This window comes from Rhinolophus sinicus, linkage group LG02 (genome assembly GCF_036562045.2).
Source record: "Rhinolophus sinicus isolate RSC01 linkage group LG02, ASM3656204v1, whole genome shotgun sequence".
Lineage (NCBI taxonomy): Eukaryota > Metazoa > Chordata > Mammalia > Chiroptera > Rhinolophidae > Rhinolophus > Rhinolophus sinicus.
This window is the reverse complement of record NC_133752.1, coordinates 150,881,936-150,902,691: the sequence shown is the minus strand read 5'-3', so window position 1 is coordinate 150,902,691 and position 20,756 is coordinate 150,881,936. Positions and strand designations below refer to the sequence as shown.

General features: G+C 56.6%; 1 protein-coding gene across 3 annotated transcripts; it reads right to left on the bottom strand.

Moving 5' to 3' along the window:
* Positions 1-3: 3 nt before the first annotated feature.
* On the bottom strand, positions 4-19,823 carry ADCY6 (adenylate cyclase 6). 3 transcript variants are annotated; one of them, XM_074325764.1, is made up of 22 exons: positions 19,677-19,823; positions 14,464-15,322; positions 10,867-11,016; positions 10,342-10,463; positions 10,137-10,248; positions 9,840-9,967; positions 9,210-9,368; positions 8,981-9,122; positions 8,738-8,866; positions 8,454-8,479; positions 8,073-8,220; positions 7,740-7,837; positions 7,467-7,554; positions 7,184-7,300; positions 6,760-6,918; positions 6,283-6,461; positions 5,357-5,392; positions 5,144-5,273; positions 4,597-4,860; positions 3,587-3,791; positions 2,657-2,781; positions 4-2,464 (listed from the first exon to the last, which is right to left on the bottom strand). In XM_074325764.1, the coding sequence occupies exons 2-22, from the start codon at positions 15,319-15,321 to the stop codon at positions 2,339-2,341; spliced, it is 3,501 nt and encodes a 1,166-aa protein (XP_074181865.1). In that variant the 5' UTR covers position 15,322; positions 19,677-19,823; the 3' UTR covers positions 4-2,338. The 3 variants fall into 3 exon arrangements, with proteins under 3 accessions (XP_074181865.1, XP_074181864.1, XP_019580248.2); XM_074325763.1 differs by lacking the exon at positions 19,677-19,823 and adding an exon at positions 17,342-19,581; XM_019724689.2 differs by lacking the exons at positions 4-2,464; positions 2,657-2,781; positions 3,587-3,791; positions 19,677-19,823 and adding an exon at positions 17,342-19,589 and having other exon boundaries at positions 4,848-4,982.
* Between the last annotated feature and the right edge of the window lie 933 nt (positions 19,824-20,756).

The window sequence follows — 20,756 nt, the reverse complement described above, 5'->3', positions numbered from 1 at the left end:
GAATTTTACAAAGAGTTTGATTTTTATTGATATTTAAATATATTAAATATTTCACTGAAATACATGGTACATCACCCTGCCCCCCTCCCACAGTGGTTACATTATAAAACCGAAGTCCATGGCCCTCCCATCCACTGACTCCCCCACCAACTGGTGAGGAAGGGGGCAATGGTAGCCCAGGGGAAGGGTATGGCTGGCACTGTGGTACGGGGAGCCAAGGTCTGGACAGGCCCTTCCCACCTGGCAAAAAGCAGAGACAGGTCACCCAAGAATGAGGTCTTCTCACTCTGGTTTCCTTATACCCTCACCCCCAACCCCATGGCTCCAAGCAGTCCCTTCCTATCCAGGGATATGGCTGGGGGAAGGGAAGCTGATTTTCTGTCTGGACCAATTAGTCTTTTCCCCTCCTCCTGCCTTGGCTAATGAAGTGCCTAATGGCCTATTTGGTTGATGCCTGAAGATCCTGCAAGGCAGGCAGTTCGAGCCAGGAGCTGGAGTCAGACAGGGCACGAGGAAGACCAAGAGTGCCACTTGCCCCTTCTACTCCCAAACCCAGCAATTCCGGGACCCTCTCTCCTTTGCCTCTGTAATCACCTCCAAGACAAAGCAATCTTCAAGCAAAATTCAAGCTAATGCCTCTGATTTAATTAGGTACAGATGGAGAAACCAAGGCACCAACTAATACAAGCCAGAGGCAAGGAGGTTGCAGGGAAAAGGATAAAAGGAAGGCAGCGTTAGGAAGGGAATGTAGAGTCCAGCCTCCTAACCCTCCTGCAAGCCCTTGCAGGCTTCACAGGGATTGGGTAGCCAGGAACATGCTAGACTCAGGCTTAAGGCTGGGGAAAGCCAAGTTTCGGGTTCCCCTGCCCCATCCCCTAGTACCAGTATCTGGGTCCTCAGAGGGATCCCATGCTACCCCAGACCCAAAGCATACCATGTCCCAGGACACCAGCTGGGGAACCCAGGAAATTCCTGAGCCTCTGCCCACCAAACCCCAGACAGTTCAGGCTTGGTCCCTGCCCCAGGCAAGGACAGTCATGCTGCACACATGGCCCCCAAATGGCACTTAGGGATTTGGCACAAAAAGGACTCCTCTCCCCAGAACGCCCCCTTCTCCTGCTACCACACCCCACCTCACTCCTGTGCAACCTGGGTATCTGTCTCCATCCCTTGGAACTGTAAAGCCTGCCTTATTCCCAGAAGACGGAGGCGCACAGGAGAGAGGCAGCCCGGGGTGGAGAGCTGAGCAGCAGGAGCCCACGGACACACACAGCTCTGGAAAACAGACACGCACACAAAGACAGACACGCATGCACATTACACAGACACACAGGCCCTCCCCAGGGCCCAAGGCCTGGGAGGACAGGTTTGGATCAGGGATATCTTCCTTCATGCCCTGTCCCTTTTCCAATTTGGCAACAGAAGGGGTGGAGATGCTGTATGCCCCCTCGCCAGCTGACAGCAAGAGAGCCCTGGGGCAGAGTGCCCTGGTCCTGACTGTGGGGGCTCTCGGATCAGTCTGGCCCCACCCCACTCCCGGGCCAGCCGACTTTCTTTGGCATGTGCAGGTGAATTTCCAGCTCCTGATCGGACAACCCCACACAAATGCTTGCTCTCCGGCTGGGCATTTTCACAGTACCAGTGAGGCCACACACCTCTTTCCCTGGAGCTTTGCAGGAACTGGGGCTAAATCTGAGCTGACAAAAGTCCCTTTGTTCCCCTTTGGGGACAGATCTTGGGACTAGGATTTGGCAAATGGAAACATTCCCCTGAAATGTGGACAGAGCCAGGTCCCAGAGCGTCTCCCTCCTCTACCCAGTGCCTACGAAGGAGACCTGGCTCAGGAAGAGGGGTCCCCAGGACCATGCTGGGCTGCAGGCATAGGAAAGGCAAGCATGGAATAGGCACTCCTCATGCCTGCCCAGTCTTTGTACAAAATATTCCCAGAAAAAAGGGAAGAAGGGCCCAGCCCTGAGCCTGTTGCCCAGACAGGGAAAGGGTAGGCATGGCAAGCTGCCGTTTTCATCTCTCAGGCAGGAGGGCTCCCACTGCCTCTGCCGCTGCCCCCTCCCCTGCTCCCAAAAGCTGGAAGAAAGGAGAGGGAACAGGTCTGTCCAATTTAAAAAGAGAGTCACTTGCAAAATCCTCTTGGTATCCCCTCGTTCTCCAGCCTGAGGGCAGACGAGCATGGTCCAAGCCCAGCCTGCTGGGATGTTCCTTTTTGTGGTCAGCAGGGTCTGGAGGCTCAGGGCCCTGTGCCGCAGCTCCATCCAGGGAGTGCAGAGTCCACTCAAAGGCCCACCTTGGTCCCTTCAGCTGAATTTGTAGCTGGGCCCTGCTAACTGCTAGGGCCCCCATTGAGGAAGTAGGTGGTCATCTCCCCCTTGCCCTTCACCTTGACCACCCCTCGACACTCCAGCTGGTAGCCCTTGGCAGCTAGAACCTGGTACAGGTCCGTGGTCACCTGGGGAGTGGGAGGGGAGACTGCTTAGCCTGGGATCCTTCCAGTTACATTTGCAGAGGCCCAGGGGTCCCCTCATCACTCTAGCTGCCCTCCCCCAATCCCCACCCCATCAACCACAGCACACTGCCACCCTCCCCCTGTCCTAGCGAGTGCAGAGAGGGACCTCCCAGGCTCTGCTCACATTCCCCTTACCTGGATTCGGTCAGGGACCCCTGTGCTGTCCATACGGCTAGAGACATTCACTGTGTTCCCCCAGATGTCATACTGTGGCTTCCGAGCCCCAATGACGCCTGCCACGACTGGGCCCATGTTGAGTCCTGGGGGGGGGGGGGGCAGCAAGGCACTGAGACAAGCGGCTGTTCCAAGGTCAGCCCAGGGAGGCATCCCGCCTTTAGAAGGACCCACAGAAGAAACTGGCAAACGGACAAGTGTCCTGGGTGTAAAGAATGGAAGATCTGGGCCTGTCAGCAGAGAAGCTCCCCTGACTCAAGACAGCTATACTGTAAGAGAACGTACACTGTGCCGAGCAGGCCAATATGCATTTCCATTAGTTATTTCATCCTCTCAACAGCCCGAAAAGGTAGGTATCATTATCCCCATTTTACAGATAAGGCAAGTGAAGCTTATGAAGTTAGGGGACTCGCTAACTAAGTAAGTGGAACATCCAGAATTCAAACCAGTCTGACTCCAGAACCCATGTTATTAACCACTCCCATCCTCAGTCCATCTGAGAGGAAGTGCCTTTTATCAGACTGGCCACAGACAAGGGCACAGGCACTGGAGTTTACATCAACCTGGTTTTGAATCCCAGCTCAGCCACTTACTTACTAGTTATTTGACCCTGGACGAGTCATTTAATCTCTCTGAGAGTCAGTCTCTTTACCTGTGAGAGGGGATAATAATGTGAGGATTGAAAGGTGCTCACAAAGGTCTGAGACAGTGCCTAGCATAGCTGGCCCTCAATAAACAACCTGGCTTTCGTATAAGACAACATAGGAGGAGAGAGAAAAGGAAACCCCACATGAGTCCTGATGGGGAACGTGTGATGCCATCCTGCTCCCTCAACTTCCGCCAGAGACAGACAGCCCTGGGAAAACCCGCCAGGCAGCCAGGCCCTCTCACCGATCTTCATCTGGAAGTTGTTGAAGGAGTGCTCGTTGATGTGCTTCATCTGCTCCATGAGCCGCATGGCGTAGTCCGCGAGGGCGGTGATGTGGGAGCGGCCCACCTGATCATAGGTGCTGGCGTTCAGCCCGGAGGCAGCCATGTAGGTGCTACCAATCGTCTTGATCTTCTCCAGCTGCCGGAACCGCTCCTCACTGATGATCTGGAAACACAGGGAGACCCGGAGACCCAGCTGTCAAGGCAAAGAGGCCAAACCCAGCCTTGCCCCAGTGCTCATTCCTTGCCGTGCCTTGGCCCCCTGCCCCCCCTTGCCCTGTTGCAACAGTTCCCCCCCTTTTAGTGAGAGAGCCCCCGCTTCCAGCTGCTGCTCTCAATGCAAGACCGAAGAGCCAGGAAAACAGGTCTCCCTCACCAGGCAGCGGTCAAAACCCAGGCCAGGGCTTGAGCAGAGCTTCTGGTCAATGCAATAGCTCAGTGGCAGAACCCAGAACCCAGAACCGCAGAAAGAATATCGGGCACCAATTATTCCAACCCTCACCTTTTGGGAAAGTCCCAGAGTGAGGAAGTGCCTCTGCCCCAGAACAGTGAACACCCTATTCCTGTCCTGGGTCTTCAGGACACTTCCTCACACTTCGCTTCCATTTCCTCTATTCAGGGGACCATCTTGCGGACTTGGCCTCATAGGGCTCTGTCCACAGACCACTGCTTTCTTCTTCTATGACATCCACCTGGTACCGATCCTGTTCCTCCCGATCCTCTCGTCGTCCTCTGCTCCCCGACAGTGATGACCCTGCCCCACTGGGCTCACCTTCTTGCTGCCTCTAACACCTTCATGGGTCCCTATTCTGCCTCCACTGGACCTACCCTTACCCCTGCCCCTGACCTCTCTGGGTCCCATTAAACCTCCCTCCCTTCTCCCAGTACCTCCCACCCCCTCCAATCCTGGTCTTCTCAGCCACTCTCTGTTCTCCCTACTCTCTGCCAGCACCAGCCGAGTGGACCAGTACCTCGTCAAAGTCCGCAATGATCTCATTGAGCAGCCGCAGGCACTCGACACCCTCATTGTTTGCCTCCAGCTCCACATAGAACTCAGAGAAATTGGCGATGGAGGCGAACATGACAGCCACACACTCGCACGACTGGTAGTAGAGCTCATCGTTCCGGCGCTCCCGGGCCAGGAAGTGGGCGGCCACGTCCTTGGGCAGAATGTTATGCAGCAGCCGCCGGTTGTAGGCCTGCAGCTCCTCCATCTCCTCCTTCTCCCCTGTTGCCTGTGGACACCACACCCATCACCCATTGCCCAACATTCACAGGGGTGGGTGCCACGGCCAACACCTGGAGATGGGCATCAGAGGGAACCACGTGGAAGAAGCAAGGCATGGACAGATGAGGCCTAAAGAACAGGCAGAGGGGTAAAGGGGGCAGGGACGGGATGGACACAGAGAAGGCATGGAACCAGGGCAGGCCTGAAGACTGGCTAGCTAACCAGAATGGATTTCTGGCTTGGCCCGGGCTCTGCCCCCAAAATCCTCCCCTTCCCCTGTCCCCCGTCACCTGCAGTTTCCAGAGGAAGTCCAAGCGGGCAGTCGATTCCACCTGCTGAGCGTGCAGATACAGCGCCAGTGCAAACACCAGCAGAATCACGGGGGTCATATATTTGAGTGCCACCCTCCCCGGAGCTGAGCTGAGGGTAAGCAGAGGCACGCTCAGTGTCTGAAGGAGCCATCTGGCAGCCCGACCCTTCACTGCCTCAGATCCCTCACTCACCAGTCCAGCCCATCGTAGGTTGTATTGGAAGAAGCCCTGGCAGGAAGACACAAGAGACAAAGTCAAGTTCTCCTGGGTTGCTGAGTGGGGGCATGGAAGGGGAGACAGAAACGGCACTTACTGAGCACATACCACACATCAGACATTGGGCCAGCGCTTTTGCTGATATTAACGCATTAAAAGCAGAAATGTTACTCCTGACTCCTCTACTTACCAGCTATGTGACCTGGAACAAGTTGTTTAACTCTCCAAGCCTCAGTTTCCTCATTAATACAAAAGGGATCGGATCTAAACACTGCATGCAAAGGCACAGCACAGCGCCTGGCACGTGGCAAGCTACTAGTATCTTCACAACTACCCTGTGCTGTCGGTGGCATTGTCATTTTACAGGTGAGGGAATTGAGGCTCAGAGACGTTAACTCCCCTGTCCAAGGTCACATAGCTAACAAATGGCAGAGTAGGGATTCAAACCTAGTAGACTCCAGAGGTTCTTTTCAACTACACCAAGCTATGGCCACATCCCAAGGGGTGGGATTTACAGAGGAAAAGCCAGTGTGGTTTCCCAGGCAAAGCCCTCAAGCAGGAGTCAGAAGTTTTGGTTCCTAGCCAGGGCTCTGCCACCAAGCAGCTGTGTGAAACTACAAGAGTAGATATGAAAACATCATGCAAATTTGAGAGGGAATTTTTGTTTTTACTGTCTAGCCTAAAGGACACAGGAATTTCCCAGGACTGGGGTTTCCCTGGGGTGACCATTTGGGGTCAGATGCTGGGAGTTCCTCCACTGCCTCCTTCTCCCCCACCCCACAAGTGACGGATGAGTGGTGATATTCCAAGGGTCCAAGGGGCCTGGGCACCAGAGAGGCGCACAGTGTCCCAGCAGGGCCGGGGAGGCTTCTGGGGGTAACAGGAACCAAGGATAAACTCACAAGCCATGGACGCCAAGCAGCAGGTCATAGTTGTCAAAGATGGTGGCTGGGGGACCCAGCAAAAGCAGCACCAAATAGATGAGCCCCAGGACCAAGATCATGGCCAACTTCCCGATGCTGTTGATGTGCAGGAAGACAGAGCTGGCCAACAGACTCAGCAGCGCGTTCCCGACAAAGTACTGGGGGCAATGGCAGAGGCGGTGTTGGGGGAAGGCAGAGGCCAAGGCACCCCCATGCAGAGAGAGCCCTGCACGCCCCTGCCTCCCCTAAGCTCCCCTACACCACCTCACACCTGAACCTTCTACACCCTCAACAGCCAGCCCCACAGCGCACCAGGGCCCCTGGCTGCTCCTAGTGTTGGCGACTCTGGTGAGATCCTGGGTCCCCAGTGCCCATCACCAGGCCTGGCACAGAGGGGTCAGTAACTGGTGTTGCTCAGGACCCCTGCCCCGCCCCACCTAAGCACTGCTTGAACACCTCAGGGAAGCTGCAGGTGGGTGCGGTGCCCTCACACAGGGGAGAATCCAGGCCCAGAGAGTAATTGAGCTGCTGCAGGTGGCATGCGGTGATGTCAGCAGGTGTTAAATTCAGCATCTGGGCTGCACAGGTCCGTATGGGGGTGTGGTTACAGGTGAACTGCAAAAATGGGGGGAAGTCTATCAGCGTAAACAAGGAGGGCAGGGGTTACAAGGGCCCTGCCCAGGTGCCTTATATCCCAGGGGCCCAAATTCTCACTGAGGGATGACCAGAGGTGGGGAGAGCAAGGAAGAGAGAGGACCGAGTTGATCTCACCCTCTCCTTTGGGAGAATGGGCTCCCTGAGGGCAGGAAATGTGTCTCATTCATCACTGTACCCCAGCACCCACAGCAGTGCTTGGCACACAGGAGGGGTGAACCTTTACCATGTTGGCGATGGCAGACGTAAACACAAGCAGGACCGAAAAGATGCCCACCGCGGTGCTGTGTGCCCGGGAGCGGACGATGCTGCGTGACAGACGTTGCAGGGCCTTCGGGAACAGCTGCAGACAGGCAGGGGATGCGCGTTGGAGGCCATGTCAGCCAGGGAGTCGGGCCACGCGAGGATGGGGCCCGATGGGAGAGGCACAGCCTTCTCCTCCACCTCCCTGTGTGCCCGCCCTGGCCCAGCTTGCCCTCCAGCACCAGCCCAGGAAGGCCCCTACGCACAGAGCCACAGGAGTACACGGTGCAGGTCAGCACGGTGATGAGCAGCAGCAGGAAGATCACAGCATAGATGGCAAGCATCGGCGTGGAGCTGGGGCAGAAGAGGGCCCAGGAAAACATTACTCTGGAAGACATGGGTGTCCTTGCCCCACTCCCCAGGGCGGGCGGGCGGGCGGGGCGCAGGCTCCAGGGACCGTGGGCTCGAGTGGGTGTTTAGGAAGTTCTGGGAAGTGCTGGAGGGAAGCAAGTCCACGTGAGGAGGGGCAGGGCTCTCACTGTGGGAAGATGAGGAGCTGGATGAAGCAGATGAAGCAGAAGACCAACAGGGCACAGGCCACGTAGGCTCCAAAGCGGGGGTCCACCTTCCGTGAGTACTGAGGGAGAGGAGGCTGAGTTGGCGCCGGCTCTGCCCTGGGGCAGCAGCGCACTACCAAGGGCCTCGAGGGGGAGAAGCAGTCGGCCCAATTGATAGGAATCCCCACTGTGCCCTGTGGTCACCCCCCCAATCCCCAAAAGCCTCTCCTGTTCCCTCACCGGTGCTCAGACTTCCTTGCCTGGATCCCCCCTCCTCCCCCAGCCCGCGTTCATCTGCCCCAGTGTCCCCCAAACCTTCTTTTCAAGATCCTCTCTCTGGAAGGTGAGCAGGAACCGGCGCACGTGGTCCTTGCGCAGCTGATCGATGCTGCGGGCGTCGATGGCACGGCCCAGGAACTCGTCCACCTCATCCTCGGGGTTCAGGGCATCTTGTGCACCCCGGCTGAGGGCAGGGGACATGGCCTCACCAGGTGCACGAGCATAGCCATGTGAGAGGCAATGAGAAGGGAAGGGCACGGGCAGCAGCGAGAGCAGGGGATGTGAGCGGGGCTGCGGCACCTGCTCCCACACGACACAAAGATCCAGGAGAGAGGGGGACCTCCACTCCCCCATCCCTGTCCCAGGTGCAGTGCCTTCCCCTCCTCCTCCTCCTCCCCCCTCAGTAGCCTGACTTACTTGTCTTTGCTGGAATCATCAATGCCCTGGAGAAAGGGACAGAGTATGCAAGTGAGGTGAACATCATCTGCCCTGCTTCCCTGTCCCCAACACTGTGCTGAGTGTTCCCCCATCCACGTTGGGGGACTTGGGGCCCCTGGGATGAAATCATCCCTCCTACTCCCAATAAGAGAGATCATACATCGAGATGGCAGCCACAACAGGTAGGCGGAAGAGGGCAGGGAGACAGAGTGTTGAGGGAGACGAGAATGTGAGGCCCAGGTCCTGGGGCTACGGGCCCTCACCATCTGGCGGAAAGCCTTGGAGTCCTTGGTCCGGGAGAAGGCACGGTCGGGCACCCAGCGTGGCATCAGACCTTCCAGGGAGTTGGCCCGTGTCCGCTGCAGCTTGGCCAGCATGGCCTTCTCCTCTTTCTACGCAGGCAGCACAGGTCCAGGCTCAGGAAAGGGGCCCAGAGAAGGCCTCTGCCTGCGCCCCCATGTGTCCTTCCCCCCACCTGTCCGTCCCTGGACCCGCCCTGGCCTGACCCGTTTCTGGCTGGCGCCCAGGATGAGGAAGGTCTCAATGTGCTGCTCCTTGAGGTAGGCGTTGCGCTCCCCGCCACGGCCAGGCTCCACCTCGTAGTCGCCATTCAGGTACTGCAGCGTGGCTCGGGTGATGTGTATGCGGCTGCGCCAGGACAGGAGCGTGAGTCCTGGGCCTTCCCACCTTGCTCCCATCCTCACCACATCCTCACCACGGGGACCACACACTCACCCGGCCCGGCCCCCTGCCTCCATGTGGTTGGCCAGAGTCACGTCATTGGACCATACATCGAACTGCCATTTCCGCAGGCCAAGGACACCGCAGTGCACGCGCCCGCTGTGGATGCCTACACGCATGTTCACGTTCACTCCCGTCACCTCACGCACCAGCCTGGGAGGAGGCAGCTCTGGCTCAGCTCCTGGCAGGATCTGTCCCACTTCCAGCCCAGAGCCCAGGCCTTCTGCTCCCCTCAGAGCCACACGGGCAAGGGCAGACCCAGAGGCAGCAGCACACTGGCTGGACACGGGCGGAAGACTGCATGGGGCTCAAGGACAAATGTTTGAGAACTGTGGAACTGAGCTGCGAGAGGAAGAATCACTGTCCTCTTCATTGCGGGCCTGCTCAGCTGGTATTCTCTCTAGCCCTTATCCCCCTCACCCTGGCTCTCCCTACCCTACCCCACTGGCTGGAGTCTAAGGTGCACAGGGGTCTTTATACAGGCTAAAGAAAGAGCCATCCCTCTCCTCAGTGATGGATCTCAAAGATAGAGACTGAGGAAAACACGCTAAGGGACATATCAAAGGGTAGCAGCAGTCTGAGGCCCCCTCAGTTTCAGGAAGGCTGGGAGTGGGCTCTGCTTACGAGATGGCCTCGATCATGTCCACCCCCATCTCCACACAGCAATGCGCGTGGTCTGCCCTGGCCTCCGGCAACCCCGACACACAGTAGTAACAGTCCCCTAAGATCTTGATCCTCAGGCAGTGATTCTCCTAAAGGGGAAAGAGTTGGGGGAGAGTCACCCTTACTCTCCTGCCCACCCCGTCTGCTGGCCCACCACCCTCACTGCACACACCATCTGCCCCCACACCCCCAGCCTGCCACCAGTGAGGCTGTGCTCTCACCACAGTGGGTCCTACCCCCAAGCCCCAGAACCCTCACCGCTGCCAGCTTGTCAAACCGGGCAAAGAGCTCGTTCAGGGTCATAACCAGCTCCTGCGCAGTGCACTGGGATGCCAGGCTGGTGAAACCTTCAATGTCCGCAAACAAGATGCTGTGGATGACGGAAGAAGATGGAACGACCACATGGCCCTCCCAGACTCCCAGGTATCTCCCCCCCTTCCTGGCATCCTCCCACCCACCCTACCTGACATTGTCATGCTTCTGGATGTAGATCTTGTGGAACATCATGTCTTCTTTCTTTGTGTTGATGTCTTCTTTCATCTCCATGGCAACATGCTGGGGCAACACGGACAGCAGCAGCCGCTCCTAGACCAGTGTGGTTTCTGGTTTCAACAGGGCACCGCTACCTTCTTGACCTCACATTTTAAACCCTCCTGTTCCCTCCACATCCCCAGGGCCCTCTCAGTCTTCTCTAGAGACCTGAGCTTCCCTTCTGGACCATGGCCTGAGCCTCCCCCATCATAGCCCTCAGCAGATGGCCATCCCAGCCCGCTCTGACCACATCCCATTCAATCACCCCTCAGATGTGCTCTCATCCACTCCCTCCCACCCTCGGACAGGTCAGGAACCCCAGTGTCACAGGGCGTCTGATATACAATCAGGGAACCATTCACACTTAATGCATGGGGTCCTACGAAACAGCAGATCCAACCTTCAAGTTATTTGGGGGTAGGAGGGGGAAGGCCTCAGTCAGCGAGTGCAGCCCCACCTGCTGCCGATTCTCATGCTGTAGATGCAGCCGGGCCTGGATGTAACCGCGAGTCTCCTGAAAGGCCTGGCGCTGAGACACCTCAGCTGGGTAGTGCGTGCAGATGCCAATGACGTTGGTGCAGAGGAAGAGCAGCACGTTGGCACCGAGCTGTAGGAGAGGGCAGAGGGGTGACCACCTCAGCCACACACAGGCGACGAGCTAGGCTCCTGCGCCCTGTCTGTCTCCACGCTGTCCCCACCCCTACAATGCATCTCCCCAATTCCCCACAGGACCCCAGCTCCCTTCCTGGATCACGGCATGGCTAGAAATGAGATCTTTTCACAGCTCCTGGGAGCAGCACTAACCAGGGTCAGTTAAGTCATGGGCCTGAGCCCAGTGCACTGTGATTTCCTGCCAACAAACACCCCAAACAGAAGACAAATGCTGCTGCTTCTGCAGGTGGTTCTCCTTATAGGACAATGCCCACGAGACCTGAGCTTTACATCCTCCTGTGAGGGCCCAGGACAAGTCACCTCATTTCCCTGGGCCTGTTTGCTCATCTAGAACCTGAAAAGGGAGAATAAGATCGCTAAGGTCCCTCCCCACCCTGATATAATAATAATTACTGTTATTATTACTGGAGATAATTTGTTTGCTACCTAGGTGTCTTCTCCACAGTACAAGTGTATTTCTTACAACTCTGTGAAATACGTAACACTGTCTCATTTTAAAGGTGAGGGACTCAGGCCCAGAGAAGCTAAGTAACTTGCTCAAGACCACACCGCTGGTAGTGATTGGTGTGGTATTTGAGTCCAGGACAGTCTGTTTTCAAAGCCTGTGTCCTAACCCTACTGCACAGCACATTCCAGGTGTCAAAGGGTCCTACTCACTCCACTCACCCCGGCTCTGGAGGCCCCTCCTCAGAGCCCAAGCTTGGGAATTCATCAGTTCTATGGACACAAAGAACCTTTCCTAACTGGGAGAGTGCTACCACGACTGGCAACCCCCAACTCTTGGCCCAGCCATGCCCCACAGCCTAGAATCCTGGTCCCAGGATGTTCAGCCCTCTATCGTCATCGATGGAAAGCCGGCCTCCATGTTTCTGGAAATTCAGGGGTTAACCTGGCACTTGTGGCTCCACCCCAGACTTGGCTAGGGCAGGGCTCTGGTTTTAGGAGAAGGGAGGGAAAGAACACCAACTGGAAGTCAGGAGTTCTGGGCTCTGCCTGGAACCAGAAGTAGTCTTGCAAACTTGGGCAGGTCACTTAATCTCTGGGACCTCAGTTTTACTTTTTTGGGGTAAGATGGAGGGGTGTGTCCAGCTAATCCCTACGCCATTTCCAGCTCGGAGACTCTAGAATTGGCCTCCCAGTCTCCCTTCCCAGTCCAGCTTACAAGGCCCCCGTCCCAGCAGCAGGGGTGAAGAGGGGGGCATACTATCTCCCTCAGGGATTTCTAAGAATAGCCCCCAGTGGGGGAGAAGGAAAGGAGGGGTAAACCAGGCAACTTCCCTTCCTGGCCCCAGGAGCCCAAGAGGAAAATGTGAGTCATGGTAAAGGGAAGGGGAAGGGGGACGAGAGACTGAAATAGATCTGCACACAGACCCCCATCAGACTATGAGAAAATGGTGCCAGGGTCCCTGTAGGAGACTGGGTGAAACTCCCAGTGTGTCTGAATGAACGGGTCAGAGGAGACTGAAGGCTCCTTCCCATGAGCGTGAGCAGGGCCGGATCTGGGAAGGGGCTGCCCAGGGAGCCTACAAAGGACGCCACAGCCCTACCCCGTTCAGAACCCATAGGGCAGCTGGGCACAGGGAATGATCCTCAGCTCAGAGGAGGGGTATGGGACTGGCACAGGGGCAGGGGCAACGTTCTCCACTGGCCCCAAGAATGTACCTGCCGGGACCCACTGGGTGAGGCTGCAGCCATGTGCCCCTGGGGAGGCGGGAGGCTGGCATAGTCCTGGCCTCTATAGGGCTGTGCCTCCCCAGTCAGGCTCTGGGCCTGGCTCTGGGAATCATGCCAGCTGAGTGCAGGGAAGAGTCACTCACCCACCCCTAGCCAGCCAGAGAGGAGGAGGGGAACGGGAGACACCACCTCCAAGCTCCTCCTTCCCCAGGAGGGCAGTCCAAGTTCAAAGCCCATCAGGATAGCTACCCTGAAGGGAAGTAGGGGGCTAGCAGGAACAGAAGGACCCTGGTCTTTGAAGAACTTGGGAAGTGCCCTGCAGGCACGTGCTCCACACACAAAAGAGCTATAAAGTTACTTTTTAAAAGGTACTTTCTGTTCCGGGAGCACAGGGAGCACAGCTAGGTGGGGAAGGGCATCAGGCCAGAGGCACCCGGCTTCTCCCCTGGCTTCTCACCCTGGACACCCCAGGCAACTTCCTCTTCGTGGGTGGGGCCAGGGGGGCTATAGGCTACAAGCCCTAGGCAAGGAAGAGGCTGGCTCCCTCAAACCTTGAGCAAGACAGAGGACAGCACCCTCTAAACCAGGGTGCCCACTGCAGGATCATGAGGTATGCTGGTTGGGGGGCTGTGCTTGCAGCCGCCCCTGAAGGATCAGGTAGTCAAGACACCTGGTCTCTGCTCCCTGATCAGGGGGTGACATGAGACGGCAGGCTCTACAGGCTCGTGTCTCTCTGAAAGGGCCTTCTCAGATGCCCCTTCACTGGGTACCACCCCCACCTGCACTTCCCTGCCCCAGGTGAGAAGCTGCCCTATCGGTTCTCCTCACGCTGGGAGAGGGCTGGGCCCTAACAGCAACATCAGGAGGTACATATTACTTTTATCTCAGTTTTATAGACTGGGAAACTAAGGCTAGGAGAGGCAAGGTTCGTTGTCTAGGATCTCAGAGAAGAACGCAGCCCATTGAATGACCCGGTCCTCCTTCAGCCAAGCCTTTATTTCTCTCACTCAACACCATGCTGTCAAGCCCCACCTGACGCCCACTCAGAACTCAAGGCAGCAGCCAGCCGGGGCAGAAAAACTGAAAGCAGGGCTGCCTGACCCCTGGTGCCCAGTGGGAGAGAGCGGGATGAGATCAGACCCTAACACCCCTCTGCTCCAGTCCAACCTCATTCGAACCACTCCCAGCCCAGGAGAGACCTGACCCGTTATCCATCAGCTTCCAGGCCTTGACCCAGGAGAGCGGCAACTCCTCCCTTGCTACCTCCATTTAAACCCGCTTGATCCCTCCAGATCACTACAGATAACTTTTCAAAGATGGCGTGAGGGCCTGGGTCTCAGTTGTCACCCTGGGGCAGACATGCCAAGGCCTGCACTAGCCTACACTGCCTTCCGGGCATGTATTATATCTCTACAGGCTACACTACAATGTCAAGGGCCTCAGGCCAAAGAGCTGTACACTGTGGCCCACGGTGACAGAGCACAGGCTTAAATCCTGGAGCCCTCCCTCCCCTCAACAGTGCCCTCTACCCCAGATCCCAAATGGAGGCCAACTCCTGACACTGGGCCTCCCATTACTTGCCCCTCCTCCCAGATATAGCCAGACATCCCTGTACCCAGTATTCCCCCATGAGTCACCCACCCTTGATTACCAGACCCCTCTTCATTCTCGGCCTGGTGGCCCCATGCCTACCTCCCTGACCACCCACCTGCTTCCAGAGGAAGGCATCGCCACGGTTGAGCTGCCAAGCCAAGATCAAATGCAGAGTGGAGAGGCCCAGGCCGCTTAAGACAGCTGCCCGCATGCGGATGGGTAGAAGCGTGTAGGTGATGTAGACAAAGAACACAGGGCACCAGAGGCCTACAGAGGGGCTGTGGGGAGTGGCTGCCAGGGCGCCCCCGACCTGCACAGCCGCCAGGATGCCCAGCACCACGTAGCTCACCACCCACATGGAGTCCTGGCGGAAGCTGTGTCGGTTACACACCACCATGAGCACCACGAAGAGGATGGCGGCACAGGCCAGCAGAGCCACGTAGGCAGGCTGAGGGTGCGCAGGCGCGGCGTGGAAGGCCAGCAGCACAGCAGTGAGCAGCACGAGCACGGCCATCAGCAGCGTCAGGCTGCTCTGGTTCATCTGGAAGAAGTATCGCTGGTACAGGCGCTCCAGCTTGGCTGAGCGGAACTGCTTCGACTGGAACACCTGCAGCAGACGGCGCCAGCAGGATCGCCCGCTCCTGGGTGCCACACCGGGTGCCACCTCAGCCGCCCCAACTGCCGTCGTCGTCTCAGCATCCTCGAAGCCCAGTGCCACGGCCCGCAGCCCCAGCTCTGCGCCCTTGCCTGGGCCACCCCTCCGGACGAAGGCCTCATCCTGCCAGGGGCATCGAGGTGAGGCTGCAGGGGTGGGGCTGGGTGGCTGTGCATCCTGGAGGCAGCTCATATAGTGCGGTGCACAGAAACCACTGGTCCGAGTCCCGTGACGCAGGCGTTTCTGCCCATTACATTCACCCCAGGCTGTTTTCCGTTCATCCACTTTCGGGACCAGGAGGCCACTAAACCATGACATGCTGCCAGGAGGAAAGGAATGAGATGGTATTAATACCTCCTCACGGCCTGCCACCTCCAGTAGCTATCCTTAACTGAGCACTCCCCATTGCCAAGCTCCAGACACATCATCCTCATAAAACGAGGCTGAGAAGATGATAGTATCCCCATTCACCAGTATGGAAACTGAGACAGCGGGAGGTGAGGTAACTTGCCCAAGATCAAGCAGCCACATAAGTGTGAGAACCGAGATTCTAACCCACGTCCAATCTGACTCCAAAGCAGTACACTGAAACATTCACCTCTCCCCTAAAAGGCACTGATTTCCGGATGGTTACAAATTCGAGTGCCTGTGTCAATGAGCAAAATCACCCCTAATTCAGGAGAGTGCACACCCTGCACACAGGGGCAGCACCACCCCACACCAGTAGATCGTTGCCCCGGGAGTCCCAGTGGAGCCTGATCTGATTTTTCAACAGAAACTAGAAAAACAAAATGTAGATTTTAATGAAACATCTCCCGATTTTTAAGTGTTGGCAAGTAATTCACATTTTTCAATACTGTAAGCCAAATAAATCAAGTCTACGGAATGGATTCAGCCTGCAAGCTGCCAGTCGGTGACCTCTGTACAAAAGGGAAATCTTTCCACATCGTTCCCCATCACAGTCACACACTATGCACACTTCACCAAGCTAAATTCAACCTCTCCCTCAGGTCACAGCTTACATGGAACTTCCTCAGGAAAGATGTCCCAGCTAAGTTTGGGCCCATGTACCCTCTATACATGTCCTCCGTGGTACTTACCACAATTATAATTAAATCGTTCCTTGTTTAATGTGTGCCTCTGCTCCTCTAACTATACATTTTGTGAGGGTGGGGATTATATCTACTGGGGATGCCAAAAAATGTATACACACGACTTGTATTCATCTTTTGTTATCAGTGTATATTATTACAATTTTTATACAGTCTTTTCCTTTCTTAAAATGTGTATACATTTTTTCTGGCATCCTCTGTATTTTGCTCTGCACTTTTATCCTCAGCACCAAGTACTGAACTTGGTTCATAGTAGGGACTCAATAAATTTATGTTGAAAAGGTAGAAAGCTCAAGGACTTTGGTATAGAGCAGCTAACATGAGAGAATAACATAATGCTGATCTTATGATTCTTCACCTTTCTCACTGCACTTGGTCCTCTTAGCCTCTTTGCTGGCCCCCAGGATGCTGTGTCCAGGCCAGCCTAAAACCTTGCTGCTTGCTGTTCCCTTTGCCTGGAACAAGAGGTCCTCCAAGTCAAAAAGCTCAAATGTCCCCTTATCGTGAGTTTTCCCTGACCACTCTATTAAAATAGCAACCCCCTTTCCTGGCGCTCCTATCTCTCTCTCCAGCTTTATGCTTTCTTTTTCTCCACAGCTCTTATCAGCAACTGCCATTCTATATATTTTTCTTATTTGTTCATTGTCTGTCTCTCCTAACTGGAATGTCAACTTCACGAGGGCAAGGATTTGGGCCTGTATTGCTCATTGTTGTATCTGCAACACCCCTAGAGTCTAAATAAATGTTTACTGAGTGGACAGATGGATGGATAATACTCCTATGCACGTTCTCTGTGCTTTACACTTTTCAAGGTCCTTTCACATGCCTAATTCCATCTGATCTTTACCAAAACCCTGTGAAGCTGCTCCTATGGCCATCTGGGGCACAGGACAGATTTGACAGAAAGAAAGAAAAAAAAAGAACAGAGGTTCACTACAGGTTTATATAGCTCTCCCACGTTATAGAAATTAAGAGTAAGCGAATCAGCCCCAGAGCTCAGGTCTCCTGGAGGGAATGTATCTTGAACTGGGTGGGTGGACTCCATGATAATACCCTCAACGTGTCTCCTAGCTGAGCTCAGCTCCAGAGAAGGTGAGGATGAGAGCACTGTCATCCCTGGATGCCTGTGTCTACACCAGGGCCACACTCCTCCATGCTCACAGGGCACCCTGAGGGGCTCCTTGTACTTAAACCGCAGAGCTAACAGCACTCACATTTGTACTCACCAGGGGACAAGAGGACAGTACCCAGCGCTTGCCGCAGGTGGCCACAGGACCAGCTGCTCCAGCCAGACAAGCAGTACTCCCAGCCGATCCCCAGATGCCCACGAAGCAGAAGGTAGATTGTGATCGCTCTGCACAGTAGACACCCCCCACCCCTGGTTCACCCTCTCCCACGTTCTCTTGGCATCCCTTCTCCTATATTCCACAGAGCAGCGCGCTCTTCAGCCCCTTAACATCACCAACAGCACCATCTGGAGGGACAGATCAGAAACCCAAGACTTTTAGTCAGACCGGCATTTTGCAAAAGGTCACCAAAGAAAGCCTGGCTCTTCAAAATACTTCATTAGAAGCACGATCTTTGGAGAGAGACCAGGTTTCCAACCATATTGTGATTATTCTCTAGCCTCATGGCCTTGGACAAGTTATTTAACCTCCCTGTATCAGTTTCTTCATCTGTAAAATGGGAATAGTAACCATTGTGAGGAAAGAATCTAACAGTACCGGTCACATTAGTACACAGTAAAATAGTTCTTCTCCCCACTCTACACCACTTTAAATCCAAAACTCTGCCAGTGTCCAAGAGATGGAAAGACAGGAAAGTCATGAACAACAAGAGGCATCACCCCAGCTAGTCAGCTGCCTGGTTCTATCAGTCTCTGCATCCTTGGCTGTCAGTCCCCAGAGCTGCTGGAGACAGAGCCCAGAGTGAGATTTCCCACCCCACCCCATGACATTTGCCTCAGCCTCCTCCCACTCATCAGTCCCCTGACCTGTTCTTCCCCCATCACTAGCACCACTGGCCCAGACCTCTGTTCCCAAAGGACCTGTGCCTGGCCATGTTCCCAGCCCCCGGGAAGCACATCCTATCATCTGGCTCATAGTCACAGAGGAAGGGGCAGACACTGTACAGGGGAACGCATGACCCTCCCCAGAACGCTCTGACTCCCACAAGGGGATCGTTTCAGAGCTCTATAATTGTCCAACCAACTGCAACCATCCCACCCTGGGCTCCACTCCAGGCACTGCCCATCTTGGAGAACTCATCCCATGCCAGGCAGGGAACAGGGGAGGGCACTGTTCAAAGCCACAAAACTTCCCTATATGGTCCCCCAACCCTCCTTGTCCAGGAACCCATCACTATGAACCACAGACCAACTCCCTCTTTCCCAGAGACGGTCTCCTGAGCCTGTGCCTCTGACCTTCTCCCTGGGCTCCCAATTGCTTTGCTCTCTACAGATCTGCTGCTCCAGGTACCACAGGCTCCCAACAGCAAGAGCCATGTCCATTCAGCCTCGCAGACCAAGGCCCAGTGTCTCCCAGACCTCAAGTACCTCCCAAATCCTGATCCTCCAGCCTGACACCCAGAGTCTGAAGCAGGCCAAGGCCCAGCCCCAAGAATGGCTCTGCCCGCTGCTTTGCCCCAACCCTCTTCCTAGCCACCTCCCGGCCATCCTTTCTCCAGGGCGCCTCTGCCCCTGCCCTCCTTGGCAAAAGGAGGCTCCAGGGGATTTAAATGGATTTCAGAAAGTTCAACGCAGAAGGCACTGCCCAAGCAGGCCCTTCAGTGCCAGCACCTCCCACCGTGCTGGGACGTGGGCCTCAATTTCAGGCCTTTCCAGATGTAGAGGAGCCTCCCCAGGGCCTGTATCTGGAAGCCCAAAGGCACGTCCTCTCTTCCCCAGCCTTTGGTCTCCCTAAAGAAGGCTCCCACCTCCACCCCCAACCAAACAAGCCCCACCAGGCTGCTCCACCTCGCAGGGGACTCCAGTAAGCAGAAGGTATGGGGCAAGAGTCCCACCTCCTGTTTCCACCTCTAGCTTTGCAGTCAGACCCGAGTCGGTTCTGAATCAAGTCTGTTCCCCGGACCCACCCTGCAGCAGCCCTAACACCACCCCTTTCATTCCCAAGGTCTAGAGGGAAAGGAGGGGGAATCCTGCAGTCAGAGGCATCCCTCCCTCCACCTAGGCTGCTTCCCCCTCCCCGAAATACAATCACTCTACCCCAGACTTGGAGGCTCGCCCCACGGCCCCGCAGCAAAAACCTCAGGACAGCGCCTCCCCCAGTGCACGCCTTTCCCACAGGTCGAAGCCAGCGGGGAATTTGCTCCGGGAGGAGGAAGAGACTCGTGCGGCCGGGAATGAGGGCCGGGAGCCTTGAGACCCCCATCACCTCCCCGACTGCCCTCGGCCAGTCCCCAGGGCTTCCCCCAAACACTCTCGAGATTCCCCATCTCTGCTTCCTCGCCCCCCAGAGAAACTCTCGGAACCCGGCGGGAGACCTCCAGCCGCACAGAGCACCAGGCGCCCGCTTCCCTCCCCCACTCCCGGGTGCGTCTCACCTGCCGGCCAGGGTCGGCGCCTCCCCCAGGCCCCCGCCCCGCCGCCCCCGCGGGCTCCGGCCGGCCGGCCGGCAGTCCCGCGGTCCTGCTCCGTGCCCGCGCGTCCCGGCCGTCCCTCCCGCCGTCCGCCGCTTGCCCGGCCCGCGCTCCCTCCCTGCTGTCCAGCGCAGCCGCCCTCTACCCCGGATCCAGAAGTCCCCTCCCCGCCAGCTCCCGGACTCCCCGCCTTAAAGGCACAAGCTCCTTTTGTCTGGGCACCCCTCCTCCTCCCCAGACTCCGGGCAGGGCGGCCCACTCCCCTTCGGAGGAACAGGGTAAGGGTGGGGGAGACTAAAGAAGGGGACCCTTCCCTCCGCGCGCCCCCTGCTCTCCTCCGGCCGCTCCCTCCCCCAGTCCTGGGAAAACAAGCGGCCACTGTTCTGGGATCAAGACCCCGGGGGGAGGGGGCCGTCCAGCCGGCTCCCAGTTCCCTCCACCCCCGGGCCGCATCCTCCAGCCTTCTCCTCCCACCCTCACTCCTGGGGTCTCGCAGCGCTCCCGCAAACCCACCCTCGTCAGCGATTACCCCCAGCCCCTCACACGGTTGGTCGGCTTCCTTCCTGTCTGGGACCCCTGGGGCAGAACCCCGCGCCCACTCCTCACCCCACCCTTCTCCCTCCCCCAACCCCCGCCCTGCCTGCCACTGTCCTGCTCCCTCCCGCGGGAACTCAGCTTAATAATTAATTAAGATTTCATTCCACAAGGCGCCAGGTGTGTGCGGCCTGCTTCCCCGCGCACCACTTTTTTCCTCCTCCCCCAACTGTCTGGGGCACCGGCCTCTAAGCGAACCTACTGCACCCAGAGCCCAGAAGGGGAACTGAAAAAGTGGCACTCTTCAGGCTGCCCGCAGCCCCATTCTCTCCGGGGATCCCCTCCCCCGCACCTGCCAACCTGCACAATCCCTCCCTCAGCACCTTTTACCTAAAGGGTTGTGCTTCCCTGCTGAGGTGGGGGGTGGGGGGAGGGTGCATTGCTAGGCACACGAACTGAGAAACTGGGACTTTTATTTATTTCCACGTTTTCAAGCGCGGAACAGCAGCC

What these genes read in the sequence shown, in the direction of transcription:
- ADCY6 (XM_074325764.1), bottom strand. Translation starts at nt 15,321, where the DNA reads ATGTCATGGTTTAGTGGCCTCCTGGTCCCGAAAGTGGATGAACGGAAA. An exon ending in TGGGCGCCAGCCAGAAACGG is followed by an intron (nt 8,867 to 8,980) that starts GTCAGGCCAGGG and finishes CTGCCTGCGTAG; the next exon opens with AAAGAGGAGAAGGCCATGCT. An exon ending in CCAAGGCTTTCCGCCAGATG is followed by an intron (nt 8,480 to 8,737) that starts GTGAGGGCCCGT and finishes CCCTTTCTCCAG; the next exon opens with GGCATTGATGATTCCAGCAA.